We start from the raw sequence: 16090 nt of genomic DNA, 5'->3' as shown, positions 1-16090 counted from the left end.
GTGGAACTCGAGTCTAAGAAACTCGAGTTCAGATTAACACAATTAAAACCAATTACGAAAGCATGTGTGTTTTTGAACATTTCTTGTAGCAAATGATAATATTTTTTTGAGATAGTTATAATCGTTGCTAACCCTGCAATTCGAACCATTTTCTTTAAGATCTTAAGTATTTTGTGTATGAGTAGGTGCCAATTTAGCTAATAATAATACTTTGGATGTCTTAAACTTGTCATTATAATTTCACATATATGACTAACCTAGTTAAATAACAAGGTAGAATGCATATGCCAATGATATTATAACTTTTAAGAGTAATGCTAGAGATACAAATTTTTTTACAAATTTTTTTTACAAATTGCTGATGTGGTGAGTGGTTATTGATAAATGAAAAAGTGATATTAATGGTGGGTCTAAATGAAAGCCAATAAAAAATTTGTCACATCAACATTTTGTAAAAATGTTATAAAATAGTTTGCAGCTATAAAATTACCTAACTCTTAATTAATAATATGACATTATAAAAATTGTAATAACTCTTTCAACATTCGACAAGTCACTATTATAAAAAAATGCTATAATAGTAGTAAACAATAGCACCAAGCCTCTAGTTTTTGTTTTATGATATAGGGGACTCTATTTAAATGAAAGAGAAGTCTTTGGACAACACAAAAAAAAGTTTTTATATATTTAAAAAAATTCAAGTAGGATATTTTTTATGGTGAGGGGAGAGAATTATTTTATATATGGGTTGCATCATGCATGTAACAAATGTCTCCAAGTTATTAGCATGAATCACACGATGTTGTTGATATTGTATCATGCCAGTTGGTACCGTTCCAAATGCTAATTAATACTGGAATATACCAAATGTATGTAATGGGTGGATGGACAGTTCGATTGGAAATTAACAATCGAATCAGTCAGACTAATTAAAAACTAAAAAAAAAAAAAAAAAAAAACCTCAAAGTCATCCACCCATCCTATAGATAGAACCTACTCCCATGTGTAAGATGAGCATAATACACATATCTTAATGATATAAAAAATAAAAAATTGCCAATTCCATAGCGCACGCCAATGTCATTTGTCCTTATTCTAGATGCGCTTCTATTAGCTGCGGGAAACTTGTAAAACCATGTTTTGAATTTAGTGTATAAATTTTGTCAATTTATTTTACTATTTAACTTATTTTTTTTATTATTTGTAAATTTTATTGTACTTTTTAGTACTATTTATAGATCTTACTGTACTATTTTAGCTAACTTTTACCTTTATCTATTGTACTTTCACAAAAAAAATTTCAATTTCAGCAAAATAAACAGATCCTTAAAATAAGTATATGTAAAAAGGATTTAATGACCTGTCCCCTTAGGGCATATATTAGTAAATTATTTTTGAAAACTTTTAATGAAAAAAGAAAAAAATAATTCACTATTTTGACAAATTTTTCAATTTTTCATTTTTTTTTCAAACTAAATGTTTAATGTGTTCTCTAAAAACACACATTAACAGGATTAAAATAAGTTTTGATTTTTAAAATCGTTATTTTAAATCTCTCAAAACTTTTTGTCAACTTATCATTTTTAATTTTTTTCTTTGTTTTTGTGCCTAAGATGTTTTGTCGCTTTTGCAACTATTGAACCTTAATACTTGTTTAACCAATAATTTGTGCCGCTTTGCTTTAATATTTTTTCGGCATATTAGGTGAGGTATGAGTTTATAATTTTAAAGACTCTCATACATGTTTAACAATTAAACATATTAATATATAAATAATTATAAACACATAACGATAATAATATCAATAATAAATAAATAATTATAGAACTATTTATCAAACACCTTTAAGGGTATTTTATTATTTTATCAAAAACATTGAAATGAGTGAGATTAGGCATACTAATACCTCAAATCATTTCAATTGATTTAAGAGAAAAACCAGTAAACCACTAATCTGTAGAAATTACGAACAAATTAAGCATATGTTACCTAGATGATCTATAATGGGAACATCATAAAGGAGCTCATCCATACATAGAAATGGAGGATGAATTGCATGTCCAAACTGGTCTAGTGAAACATCAGCATCAGCCTCAATGAACATGACACCTTCACCTGTACATTCTACCATGAGCTTTGCACCAGGCCCTTCCCTAAGTCTACCTGCAAAAGGGTAGTAGAATACAAGTATTTGTGACGGTGCTTCTCTAATGAGCTTCACTGGATCTCTCCCTTGCATTGAGGGATTATATTTGTAGAATTGTATAATTGGGATTTGAAATCGAAGGCTGTCTCGATTATCCAAGTCTGAAAGTTGTTTAAATTCATGAGGAGTGGGCTTGGCTGGAGCTACTAGTTCTGGTTCACACCTTCTCACTGTGAACACCAGAGAACTGAATGACGGAGCCATGATTGCCATAGATGCTCGGAGCTTACAACAACTTTCAAGTGAGGAAAGTTTGATTATTGTAATTGGAGCATAGGGAAATTTGGTAGTTTTGTCTCATTTTTTCATTATTTTAATACTAAAGGCCAGCAAGAGTTGTGTTTGGAATTCTTCCAAACCCCCATGTGAGCCAGCTATAGCAATTGGATTGGACTCTGTGTCAGTATNCTTCACCTGTACATTCTACCATAGCTTGCACCAGGCCCTTCCCTAAGTCTACCTGCAAAAGGGTAGTAGAATACAAGTATTGTGACGGTGCTTCTCTAATGAGCTTCACGGATCTCTCCCTTGCATTGAGGGAATAATCAAATATTTGGAACTATTTTAGACAGTTTTTCAATTCTTACTAATTTAATATATTTATTTATATTTTAATTAATTATTAAATTAATTAAGATGTAATCATGGTTCAATTTCAGTCTGACCTTAAAAAATTTTAAACCTTTATTTTTTACTGTTTATTGAACAATTAAAGAGGTATTTAAAAACATTTTAGTGACAATTACTGTTTATTGAACAATTAAAGAGGTATTTAAAAACATTTTAGTGACAAAAGCTGTGCATAGTTGGCATAAAAATGGCTAATAAAATAATTCTGGAAAAAAAAAAAGTAGCTAATAAAATAATTATAAAAAAAAACATTTAATTGCTATTTAAAAAGCCACATCTATAAGTTTAAAAAAAAAAAAAAATTATACATGCCAGGAAACTAAAATAAAAAATTTGAAACTTTGAATTAACAAAAATTTCCCCAGCTTTTCTTAATCTTTCTTAACAACCAAACACAATCTAAAAACACAAAAATCAAACCCAACAATCATTCGTCACAGCCATCAGTCCAAGTCAAAATCAACCCCACTGTGAACCCAGCCACCATAATACCCTCACAAATCAACCCAAATGCCCAAACTCCAGCCTTTCTTTCATTTTATTTTTCTCTTATTTTCTAGGGAGCCAAACACATCATCAAATCACCTATCAGCCTCTCACACTATGACACTAACACTCACACCTAGTCATAACCCCACGAAGATTCCCAAAGAGCCATTTGTGTTGTCGCATCTATTTATTTTGCTACAACTTCTACAACAACTTCTATGGCTAATGCTACTGTTGGGACTGATATTACACCAGCGTCTATTGGGCCTTCTCAGTCCAAAATCTCCACCAGCCTCCACGAATTGGTGCAGATTGGCATCAGCAATAGCAGATCAGTCTCAACAGTGTAAACTCTGCCTCAGCCACATCGGATTCGACACAAAGACAAGCAGACCAACCACTTCTTGTTCTTAGAATTGGTGCAAATTTTGGTTAATGTTTGTTAAACGCAGATTTTTTTTTATCATTAATCAGGCCCATGCTCTAATTTTAAGGTGTGAGCTCTTCAAGGCCATAATAGAGTTATAGGTGAGCTAGGTTTGGTTCTACGGTGGAAGATAAATCCATTTCTCAGAACCAACTTGTGCGCAAACACAAATCCAAAAATTCAAGAGGGAAAAATAGATATATGTATATGAAGGAACTAAAAAAAATTAGAGAGAAAAAAGAATAGTTTAATGGATTTTATTATTTATTTGTGAAACCCAAAATATTAGTTCTTAGAACCACAAGACCTTCGAATCCCAAGTTCCACAGACTTCAATAAATCCTTTAGGATCCACAAGAGTTGTGAGAGTTGGAAGCCTAGATTAATGTGGTTTTCAAAAATACAAGTTCAATAAGAGTAACACGTCAATTTGTCTAAAAATTTCCATCTATTTTACACTACCACATTTCTAAAACATCCACATCAGTTTATCTATTTTACAAATCTATTCTAATTAAATAATATTATTTATTATTATTTATTACTACCTATTCTCTCTCATAAACACCCACATCAGCTCTCTTACCTGTTCCTTTCTTTCCCTCACTCTCTTTCTCACAGCCGCCTCACCCAGCCCATCATTGCTGCTGATCCAGCTCTTCACCGATCTAGCTCGTCGCCTCAGCCCTTCGCTGATTCGGCCTCCCTCTCGCTTTCGCCCTCCCTCTTTCCTTCACCCCTCCCTCTCTTCCTCCACCATCGACCCTTCGCCTCCCACCCCCAACCGATAACCCTTCGCCTCCCACCCCTAATCGACGATAGTAATGGAAGATCTGGCGGCAGCAATGAAAGACCATTGGGCGGCAGCAGTGGTAGCAGATCCGGCTTCGTTGGGCATTTCACATGAGTTTTCCATTGAGTATGGTTTGGGCTGGGTTTTCCGATGGGTTTGGATTGTTTTTGGGTTGGGTTTGCTGGTGAGTTTTGATTGATTTTGAGTTGGCTTTTCCAGTGAGTTTGTCTTGATTTTGAGTTAGATTTTCTAATTGTTTTTTCATTGATTTTGGGTTAATTCTTTGTGCTAGGTTGCAGTGTTTAGTGTTGGCGCTGGGTTTGGTGGTTGGGTAGTTATTTTCTTCTTCCTTCTTATTTTGGCTCGTTAGGTTGTTGTAAATGTTGGGGAAGAGAAGTAGTTTAATAGAGGAGAGAGAAAAAAAGAATAAAAAAATCGTTTGCACATGAATAGTAATCGTGTATATATGCACAGTTACTGTTTATTTACACAGCCGTGGTGTATATTTACACATTTTTACACCCACTGATGTAAGTGTTTTTTTGCTCAAAATGTGTAAAATTGGTACATTTTTCTATTTTAGAATATTATAGATGGGCTGATGTGGTTGCTTTAAGTATAGATTTTCCTTTCTACAATGCTTCTTTTTCTTAGAGAGTCTAAGGAAAAGGTCCACAAAGCCTATAAATCCCAAACTTCGCAGACTTAAGTAGATCATTGAGACTATACAAGACTTGTGAGATCTAGGACCTTAAATCAGTGTAAAGCTCCCAAGTATTTCTACAAGTTGAATTTTCTATTCATACAATATTTCTTCCCAAGGTCCTTGACCTAGGCTGGTGTTTCTTGCTTGGTAAGAGAAGAATGAAGGAGACGCATTGTGCTTTAAAAGGTATTGAAACTTTGGAATTGAAATTGACGAATCTATAGGAAAAGATTTGAGGGACCTCGGCCAGAGGGGGAAAGCAAAAGGAGAAAGATGCTTGGGAGGCTTTCGGAGTTCACCCATCTCAAAAAATTAAAAAACATTTATACTACTTTCAAGAAAAAGAGCCAACAAGAGAAGTTGCTATCAGCCCAAGGAACCTTCGATTGTCTCTTTCTCAACCTTGAAGAATGGGCCCTTTCCTCATTGAACTCAAATGGCATTGATCTACAACTTTCTATGAAGAGAAAATAATTAAAATACTTTCGGATGTGGGTTCCCAGAAAAACAAAACATGAGTGGAAAGATGAAAAAAGGCCCACAAAGCTCTTTCAGATCCATGGCAGGAAGCCATGGTTGATCCAGTGGACTAAAGACTACACCGTTTCGAGAAACTAAACCATACCCACTATAAAAGCAGAAGAGAAAGGTAGGAGGAAAAACACTGAGCATCTAAGATCTACACAAAAAAGAAGAAGAAGAAGAAGCAAGAAACACCTGCCTAGGTCAAGGACCTTAGGAAGAAATATTGTATGAATAGAAATTTCAACTTGAAGAAATACATGGGAGCTCCACATTGATCCAAGGTCCCAAATCTCACAAGTCTTGTAGATTCTCAAGGACCTACTTAAGTCTATGAAGTTTGAGATTTATAGGCTTTGTGGACTTTTTCCCTAGACTCTCTAAGAAAAAGAAGTATTGTAGAAAGGAATATCTATACTTATAGAACTTGTATTTTTGAAAACCACATTGATCTAGGCTTCCAAGTCTCACAAGTCTTGTGGATCCTAATGGGTCTATTGAAGTTTGTGGAACTTGGGATTCGAAGGTCTTGTGGTTCTAGGAACCAATATTTTGGGTTTCACAAATAAATAATAAAATCCATTAAACTATTCTTTTTTCTCTCTAATTTTTTTAGTTCATTCGTGTACATATAAGTATTTTTCCCTCTTGGATTTTTGGATTTGTGTTTGCGCACAGGTTGGTTTTGAGAAACGGATTTATCTTCCGTGGTGGAAACAAACCCAGCTCACCCATAACTCTATTATGGCCTTGAAGAGCCCATGCCTTAAAATTAGAGCATGGACCTGATTAATGACAAAAAATCGGCCCTTAACAATGTTTTCTCCAATGGGGTTGATGTTTTTCTTCTTCTTTTTCTCTTTTTTTTTTTTTTTTTTTTTTAGTTTGTTGTTGATGGATTCATTTTGACATTTTGATTTTCTTTGTTTGAAATTCTCTTCGCCATTTTAGGTTCTTTATTTGAATTTTGTTTGTTAATTATTTGTTGAGCTTTTTAAATGAACTAGCAAATGGCTACGGGAGATGTGTTTGCTTGCTTGCTTATATATTGTTATAGATTTTCTCCACAAACATTGTTGATGTGTTTGTTTCCCTAGAAAAGAAAAGAAAAAGAAAAAGATGGTGATGTTTTAAAAATTCATATTTCATATTTTTTTTTTCTTTTTTGGTTTCTAAATTCTTATTTAATTTTTAGTATAAATGCTGACATTGGATTTTTTAAATAGCAATTAAAATTTGTTATTACTATTTTATAATATAAATGATTACATTTGTGTGCCAAAAGTGCACACCGTAGTAAGGACCAAATTGATTAATTTAAAAATTACAGAGACCAAATTAACTACTTCCAAAACGTAGGGACCAACTTGATTGTAACTCCAAAATGTAAGGACCAAAATGATATTTTTACTAAAATAGAATACATGAAATATAAGTTTAGTAAAAGAAACAAAATTAAAGGGATAGTAAGACTTAAGGGTCCGTTTGGTAATGTTGTTCTAGTAACATTATTTAAGTGTTGTGGAAATAAGTGTGGGTGAAAATGTGTTGTGGAAATATGTATTGTGTTGTTTAAACAACACAACCAAATAGCCCCTTAATGGTCAAGAGAGAGAGAGAAAGGCAACCCAACCCTAATGTTGGAGGTCACAAACATTGTTGATGCAACAATGACCACCATCATCGGTAGTTGTTTTGTTTTGGTACAAAATACCTTTTTCCCTTAACTTTCAAAATTTGATTTGTTTAGGTGTGTTCTAGGTATTGTTGTTAGATTGGTTTTGATTTAGGTTTTTGTATTTGATTTAAGTATTTGGTTTGGTATGGGTTGTGTTAGGAATGGGTTCCTTTTCTTTTATGTATGCTTTTTTTTTTTCCTTGGGTTACAGGCAAAGGCGAGACTAACCTCACTTGTAAGATATTTTTCGTGATTATTTCAGTGACTGTAGTTAACCATCTCTTACAAGTGACACCTGGTGTAACTGTAATCAAAGCTACACCACTCAATAATTTTTCAATTGGAAAATCTTACTGTTAGATTACATGTTCTATATGTTCTTAACATGTATGCCGATTTTCATGAAAATCAGATGCTCTTTACCAATTGATCCATAAACTCATATTTAATGCAATTGATTGATGATATTACAATTGGTCTTTGATTACCTTGGAATTTTGCAATGCAGAATATATGAAGATAATTTAATCTAATAATGAATATGTCAAAATTCACAGCTAATTAAAGAATAATAAGTGATGTAACATGCGCGCGCGCGCACACACACACACACATATGTAAGGACTCAAAAAGAAAAGTCCAGACCCACTTAGAATAGTGACGCCTAGATCTTCAAACCAAGCTTTAAACAATGAATTTTTAAGAGAGTGGGCTTTTAAGTCAGGTGTAATGCTGAGATAATCACAGGTCTAAAACTAATGGAACCTAAGTAACAAATAGGAATGAATAAAACAACAATTCAGTGTAAACTCTTCCTCGGGGTCCGAGGATAGATCTTGTATTGATAAGTAAGGTTGATATTTCTTTACAGGGTAATTCTTTGTTCTCACACTTGTTTCTTTTTTCTTGTAAAATGTTCATCCCATCTTTCTGGGGGTTTCCTTTCTTTATATTGTCCCTTTCCTTGCATCTTAGCCCTCCATTTGTATGTTTCAGGGGAACTCTTTGGATTCTTATCCCATCAAGATCCTTTTGGATGTAGTAAAAAGAGCTGTGAGCTGTGAAGTTACTTTTCAGGGGTCATCTCCTTATTAATGTAGTTAGTTAGGTTGGTGTAAAGTATTGAATGCGGAGGTGGGATGTGTATTCTTTAGGAAACTTCCTTCCTCCACCCCTGCACATCTTGTACATTTCCTTTGCAATCCATTCCCTTATCCTTGGGTTTTCCAGGGGTGCTAGTTGCCCTTTGGCTCTTTAATTATCCTCGGGTAGGCATAGCCCTTGGAGTCTGCCTGCTTTTCTTTGCTTGGGTTAGGCAAATTTATCCTCAGATTAGGTTTCTCGGTCCTCGAACCTCCCACAATATATATATATATATATTTATATATATGGCTGGGTCAACTAAAAGAAAGCCCTTCTTTTCAATTTGTTAATGCTTAAAATTGATTTATGCAAGGGAGTGGTTACTAGTAAAGACAAGACTAACTTCATTTTTATTCTCCATTGTTTATTTAAATATGAAAACATATATATACTTACGAATTGTAGATTGCCTAAGATATTACGTACACTTTTCCACACTTTACCAATTGTTTCTAGTGACATGGTCACTCTTCCCTTTCTTTGCAATCGTGGCTAGGGATGTCCATAGGTTGGTTTGGGTTGAGTTTGGACTTTACTCAGACTAGACCCAATTTTAGCAAGTGATAGAACGGAGGACCCATCGCTGACTGTGAGCACCATTGGGTCAGATCTAGTGGTTCTTCCTTTGGATCGAGTTAGTTTTGGTTGAAACTAAGGGAGGCAACGATGAACGAGATCTTGTTGAATCTATTCCAGATTTTGATGGATTACGTCGAATCTTGATAGATCCAGCCCAAATCTTGTCAGATCTCAACAAAATCACAACAGATCAAGCTCAAATCTCGATTGATCTGGTCAAGATATTGTCTCTCTCTCTCTCTCTCTCTCTCTCTCTCTCTCTCTCTCAGAGAGAGAGTGGCAATTACCGGTGAGATTTGTCGGTCAGTTCGGTTTTCATCAGATTTCAAACCTCTAACCCACCACTCAACCCACTAACATCAGTTGTTGATGCTAGAGATCCGCCACAGATTGCCTTTCTACTTGGATTGAGTTGGTTCCATTTGGGTGGCATCGAGTTGGAAAAGTTAGTTAGGGCTCGGTTTGCTTTGGATAGCCTTAATCGAGGCCATTTGTTAATGTCATTGGGAAAGATTCCAATTTCTCTTCTACTTTTCTTTTGAACTTGACTTTAGTAATTTAATTTGGATTAGAACAAAATAAAATAAAAAGAAGGCCTAGATCTTCTATTGAACTGTACACAAACCTTCCTTATTATTATTATTATTATTTAATAATCTACATTCACCTACCCAGTAACTTAATATCACTAAACTTGTTAAGACTAATTGATACATTTATACTTTTACCCTCACTTTCCATTTGAAATTCTCATTTTACCCTCACACCAAAAATCAAATTCAAATCCTCTGTATCACTCATAATGTTACATTTTGTACTACACTAATCACAACTTGGTAATTTTTTTTTTTAATTCCTTATAAAATAACCAAAGTTTAAAATGAAAATAAAAAAGGATTCATAAGAATTGTGATTAATGAAGTAAAAAAATGAGATAAAGGAAGTTGATACAATACTGTACCATACCTCTGATACAACCAGTATTTGTCAGTGTATCACTCCAGATACCAGGTTGTATCGGTCTATACCGAACGTACCAGAGGATATTGGTTATTTTAGTTAGAAAATAGAGTAAAAAAACCCAACCCATCCATACTAATAGCCCAACTCTTCAACGATCACTAGATCGTTGCTGGTTTTTGGTTTCCTTTTTAGGGCCAGCCCTACCATTAGGCCAATTAAGCGGTCGCTTAGAGCCCCCAAGTAGAATAAGTTCTCCAAATTTTAACCAATGAAGATATTTCTATACTTGTATGATTATTAATTAGGCTTAGATATTATTCAATAGATATAAATATATATATATATATATAGTAATGCAATGGACACAATAAAATGTTATATTAACTTCACAACATTCCTAAATTAACATGCCAGCTTACACATGGGCTCTCCATAATCTCTAATTTTAATTTTTTTGCTTTGCTAATTTAGGTTTGTTTTGAAATTGCTGTGTCCCAAGCATTACTCAAAAGAAAATGTTTACAATAATGTTATGTTTACAACATTTTCACAAAAAATATTTCTAAGTGGAAATTTATTATTGATAGGTAAAAAAGTGATATCAATGACAAGTCCAAAATTAGAATCAACAACAGATTACTACTTAAGATTTGTTGTAGAATTGTTGTTTAAATATTGTGGATGTAGCATTACTTAATTGTTTATCGAAGACCAAAAAAAAAAACCAGAGAAAAAAAAAAATTAGCAAAGTGTAGGTGGACTATTGTCCACTCATTTCTTGTTTTTTAGTTTTTTTTAGTTTTTTTTTTTTTTTAGTAGCTTAATATATATATATACACACACACACACACTAGTCCTTAACAAAAAAAATAATAAGCTTTATAAAATATTAACCAAGTGTAAATAATTTTCTCTATATTAGTCTAAATAATGAATAAAAATTTTAGAATATTACTAACATATGAACAAAAAATTTAAAAAAAATACAATTTTTGTTACACCTAACAAATTAAAAGAATAGAGTTAAGTAAAAAGGATTATTTAATTAAAGTTAAATATATTAAATGTCTCACTTTAAATATCACTTTAACCCCAAAGTTAAATATATTTTTGTCAACTTCTTTGCTGTTTCTTTATTCGTTTTCTCAGCCGGCGTGAACCTTGGTTATTCCTATCTCTCCTCTATTTTTTTTATTACTTCGTTTTTAATTGTTTTGTGGACAAAGTGTAGGGGGCTTCTTAATTGGTGTGCATATCACATGAACTTTGACTTTACAAAAGCCAAGATTTTTTACTCTTGAACTTCAAACGTTAAGGGCAAAAAAGAGATAATATCTCAACAAATTACAGAAATTTTTTCAAAACTGTAATGTAAAAAGTTGTGAATAATAAAGAAAAAATAGCGAATTTATGCCTTCGCTGAATAATTACGGCAAACGTTATTCAGAAAAAAAAAAAAAAAAATTATGGCAAACGTTATTTACTATGTTATGACTTGTGATTGCAGTTGTTGGAAAGGACAAAAATTACCCAATAGGCCGCTACCCATCACATGAAGTACAACCATTTGAAAACTCCTATTCATTTTTTTCGCCAAATGATTATACTTTTTTTTTTTTTAATATTATCTTGTGTAGTAGGCCAACTGACTGTATTTTTTTTATACTATTGAAATGATACTTGTATTACGTGAGTTGTTGCACATTGTTTTTCTTGTTTTTATGAGCGTCCGTATTTGGTGTGTAATACTTATATTGTGTGTGATAATAATATTTTCCCTATTTTGAAGGACATATTTCTGTTCTAGATTTCGTCATCTCTGGCTATAAATTCCTGTCCATCATAAGTCATAACACACACTACAACCTGTAAGCTTGCCCAAGTTTCTTAGTCTCATATTCAAACCATTTTCTTGGCATGGCACTGTCACCACCCACCTCTCTAGTGTTCAAAGTACATAGGTGCAAACCAGAATTGGTTGCTCCTGCAAAGCCCACACCCTATGAATTCAAACAACTTTCCGATATTGATGACCAAGAGGGTCTTCGATTTCAAATCCCAACCATACATTTCTATAAATATGATCCCTCAATATTGCAAGAGATCAGAGACCCAGTGAAAGTCATCAGAGAAGCACTTGCACAAACACTGGTGTTTTACTATCCATTTGCTGGTAGGCTTAGGGAAGGACCTGGCCGAAAGCTTGTAGTAGAATGTACCGGTGAGGGTGTTATGTTTATTGAGGCCAATGCCGATATTATGCTCGAACAGTTAGGTGACGTACTTCATCCTCCATTCCCATGCTTAGAGGAGCTCCTTTTGATGTTCCCGGCTCTGGGGGCATCCTAAATTGCCCATTATTGCTTATTCAGGTTCATATTCTGTGCCTCTAAAACTCACTAATATAAAACTCATTAATATATATATATGTGTGTGTGTGTGTGTGTGTGTTTGTGTTTACATCTAAATTGATGTATCATTGGATGATTAAAGTAAGAAAATAAATACTGCAACCTGTTAACTTTGCATTTTCTAGGTCATGATAAACTTTTGAAAACTTTTATAATGAGAAACTTCACTTATGCTTAAATATGAATCATGGATAGAAAATTATTGGTACGTACCTTGTTCTTTTGTAGATGGAAAATATGAAGGTCAACGTTATTTTAATGTAATTGGTGACATATCTAAATGTTACATAGTAAATTTATAAGTAATGCTACTTTTACAATAATTTTATAACAAATTTTAGATATAAAAAGTAATGCTACTTTTACAATATTTTTATAATAATTTTACAGAAAATCTTAGATAAGTTATTATTGTTAAATAAAAAAATGACATTAATGGTGGGTCAAATTAGAACCAATAACAATTTTCATTTAAGTTTTTTGTGAAATTATTATGAAAATATTGTGATATAGCATTACTCAAAATATATATATATATATATATATATATATATCTCTCTCTCTCTCTCTCTCTCATCACTCTTTATTATTAAATAAACCAACAATCATTTTGCTTGGTGGAGATGGGCAGGTGACACGTCTCAAGTGTGGTGGGTTCATCTTTGCCGTTCGCCTAAACCACACCATGAGTGACGCCGCTGGATTGGTGCAATTCATGATGGCCATGGGAGAGATGGCACGTGGTGCATGTGCCCCCTCCATCTTACCCGTGTGGCAGAGACATCTCCTTCAAGCAAGAGATCCAACTCAAGTGACATGCACGCATCGTGAGTACGATGACATGGCCTCCACCGTTGCTATCCCAATCCCACTCAACAATGACATGGCCCATCGTACCATTTTCTTCGGCTCCACAGAGGTCTCCACCCTCCGAAGATTCATGCCACTTCACTTGAAACAATGCTCCACCTTCGAGTTGCTCATCGCATGCCTCTGGCGTTGTCGTACCATAGCTCTCCTAACAAACCCCCAAGAAGAGGTTCGTGTGTTGTGCATTGTTAATGCACGTGACAAATTCAACCCTCCTTTACCCAACGGTTATTACGGTAACGTTTTTGCGTTCTCTGTGGCACTCACAACAGCAGGGAAACTTTGTAAGAATCCATTGGGTTATGCTGTGGAATTGCTGAAGAAGGCAAAGAAGAACATAACAGAGGAGTACTTACGGTCGGTGGCTGATCTTATGATTATTAAGGGTCGGCCCCACTTCTATGGGGTGGGATCGTTTGTTGTGTCAAATGTGACACGTGCTGGATTTGGAGAGGTGGACTTTGGGTGGGGTAAACCGTTTTATGGTGGGCCTGCCAAGGGTGAGGTGGGGGCCATACCTGGAGTGTCTGGCTTCTATATTCCTAGTAAGAATAGCAAAGGAGAGATTGGGATAGTGGTGCCAATTTCCTTGCCAGTCCAAGCCATGGAAAGATTTGAAAACCAGTTGGATATATTGCTTGCTGAAGGACCAACTAGTCACTTATAAGAATTCCATTCTGCTCAAGCTTTTGAACCAAATTTACTGAGAGTAAATATCTTATTTTGTGCTTGTGCCTTAAGTTTGAATTTTATATCCATTAGTTTTTTTTTTTATTTTTTGTTTTTTTTATTTTTTTTAAGGAATCGAGTAACTTTTGTCCTAAAATGGGTAGATTCCATTAACTTATCATGAGAATTGAATTAATGTCAACTAGGCCTAAGACATTTAAAAAATGAATAATTTGGTCCCTAAACCCAACTTACGCCCTATACATTAATTAAGTTCGTTAGTTATTTTTCTCCTCTCTTAGTGAGCAAATTGGATTAAGAGTTCAAATTGATCAATTTTGAAATGTTTTGGATTTGTTTGACTTTAGTCCAAATTTAAAGGTAGGTTAATGGAATTTATCCTAATATTTAAATATTTATTAGTTTTTATTTTTTATTAATAAAGTTTAGACTTTTTAAAGTCTCCATAACTTGTGTGCAAAGACACCTGATAGCGAAAGCCGTTTACCAATGACTGTTGTAATGAGCTAGAGTATGAGATAGCCAGTGCGATGACTTAGTGAAGATAAGCAATATGCGTGTTGTGAGCTGAGTTTAAGAAGCTAAATGCGATGACTGACACGCTTGGGAGTTAGGATCATAAGAAAAAAAAATGTTTTGAACTTTTCATCTAGTTTAGACTGCTTCGTGAGTAGTTACTGGAATGATTGTCATGTGATAAGGATATTCTGCACCATCAGATCACAAGGGATACCATAAAATTTGGGGAGTACTGTGCAATATCAAAGCTAGAAAATTTTACTCTTGCCATTAAACCTGTGCTTAATTACTGACAGAATTTAGTGAGGGCAAAAAAAGAAAAATTTCTGCCTTCATTTAATGATCTCTATGGTCAAAAAGTGTTGAAATTAAGAGGGCTTGTGACAAGAACAACGAGGGTGCTTTAATAGAGTAGTCATTGTGTTAGGGGGAGAGCTAGCATAGGATATACTAGATAGGGGAAGAGTGCTTTGAGGGATGTAGTGAGGTTTTGGTGTTTTTCAAGTGTTCATTGTAGGGTTAGACTTATGTAATTTTGTTAGTTATGAGACAGTTGTGTTAGACCATGTTAGTTTTCGATATCTGAATTTCGGCCCAAGCTTTTGGATTTGTTTAAGGTTTCTTTTCTCACAACCCTAGATATATATAAGGTTTATTTTAAAAAATCATTACACATGGATATAAAGACCAAGAGGTTTATTTTCTCTGGGAGAAGCTATTGCGTTTGTACGCCATAGGGTTTTGTAACCAAGTGCTTTTAGATCTTCATTGTTGACGAAATGCTACTACAAGATCAAGTCCAATTGGGTATTGGAGCAAAGTTTCAACTGTAAGTTGGTTTTTCGAGATATGTCAGGATAGTTGGTAAGATTTCTTATACTTGTAACCACTTAATTATATTGTTGATTAGTGAATTCTTGAAAGTGGTAACCTAAAAATTACTCGGCGGGGTTTTTGCCTTGCGTGGTTTTCCTTATTTGTCAAAAAATCACTGTTTCAAATTTATTTTTTGCTGCATTTAGTATTTTTTGTGATTTTTTGGTGCCTCCATGATTTGCATGCAACTGAACCTAATAAATCAACTTGAGTAATTAAATTAACTAGCTGCGAACCCGCGCATTGCGCGTGATAATTATTTTATTGTGGTTTTATTAATTTTGTTTTTTACAATTTAAACTAATTTAATAAAGAGTGATGTATTTTGTAATCATATTTTTATTTATTATAGGAACAATCATAAATGTAATATAGGAACAATCATAAATTATAAATATAAATTTTGTCGTACCAAAATGAAAACAATACAATTTTTCTCAGAAATTTAAAAGGCAAGTTAACGAAAATATTAATTTTTTAATAAATACAAAATCTGAAAATTATTCTTTTAGTTTTAAAAAAACTTTCTCAAACCTTTTTTTTTTTTTTTGCTGTCTCTGCCCTTCGGAGATTCATGCCACACATCAC

At 33.7% G+C, this 16090-nt stretch overlaps 2 protein-coding genes across 2 annotated transcripts in view; one reads left to right on the top strand and one right to left on the bottom strand.

The window, feature by feature from the left end:
- LOC111989463 (benzyl alcohol O-benzoyltransferase-like) overlaps window positions 1-2612 on the bottom strand; it is a 6599-nt gene extending 3987 nt beyond the window's left edge. Inside the window, exons 1-2 of the mRNA XM_065764189.1 lie at window positions 1990-2612; window positions 304-317 (exon numbers count right to left, since the gene is read on the bottom strand). Coding sequence (XP_065620261.1) covers window positions 304-317; window positions 1990-2419 — 444 coding nt within the window. The 5' untranslated portion in view covers window positions 2420-2612. The remainder of the gene's footprint in view (window positions 1-303; window positions 318-1989) is intronic.
- A 9382-nt stretch (window positions 2613-11994) lies between these two features.
- LOC111989496 (benzyl alcohol O-benzoyltransferase) lies at window positions 11995-14147 on the top strand. The gene is given in 3 exon segments (XM_024021285.2): window positions 11995-12450; window positions 12453-12508; window positions 13179-14147. Coding segments are annotated over 3 exon segments (1359 nt in total). The 5' UTR covers window positions 11995-12053; the 3' UTR covers window positions 14085-14147.
- The last annotated feature ends 1943 nt before the right edge of the window (window positions 14148-16090 follow it).

This window comes from Quercus suber, unplaced genomic scaffold, assembly GCF_002906115.3.
Source record: "Quercus suber isolate HL8 unplaced genomic scaffold, Cork oak 2.0 scaffold_544, whole genome shotgun sequence".
Lineage (NCBI taxonomy): Eukaryota > Viridiplantae > Streptophyta > Magnoliopsida > Fagales > Fagaceae > Quercus > Quercus suber.
The sequence above is the reverse complement of the archived record's forward strand: the minus strand, read 5'-3'. Positions and strand labels throughout refer to the sequence as shown.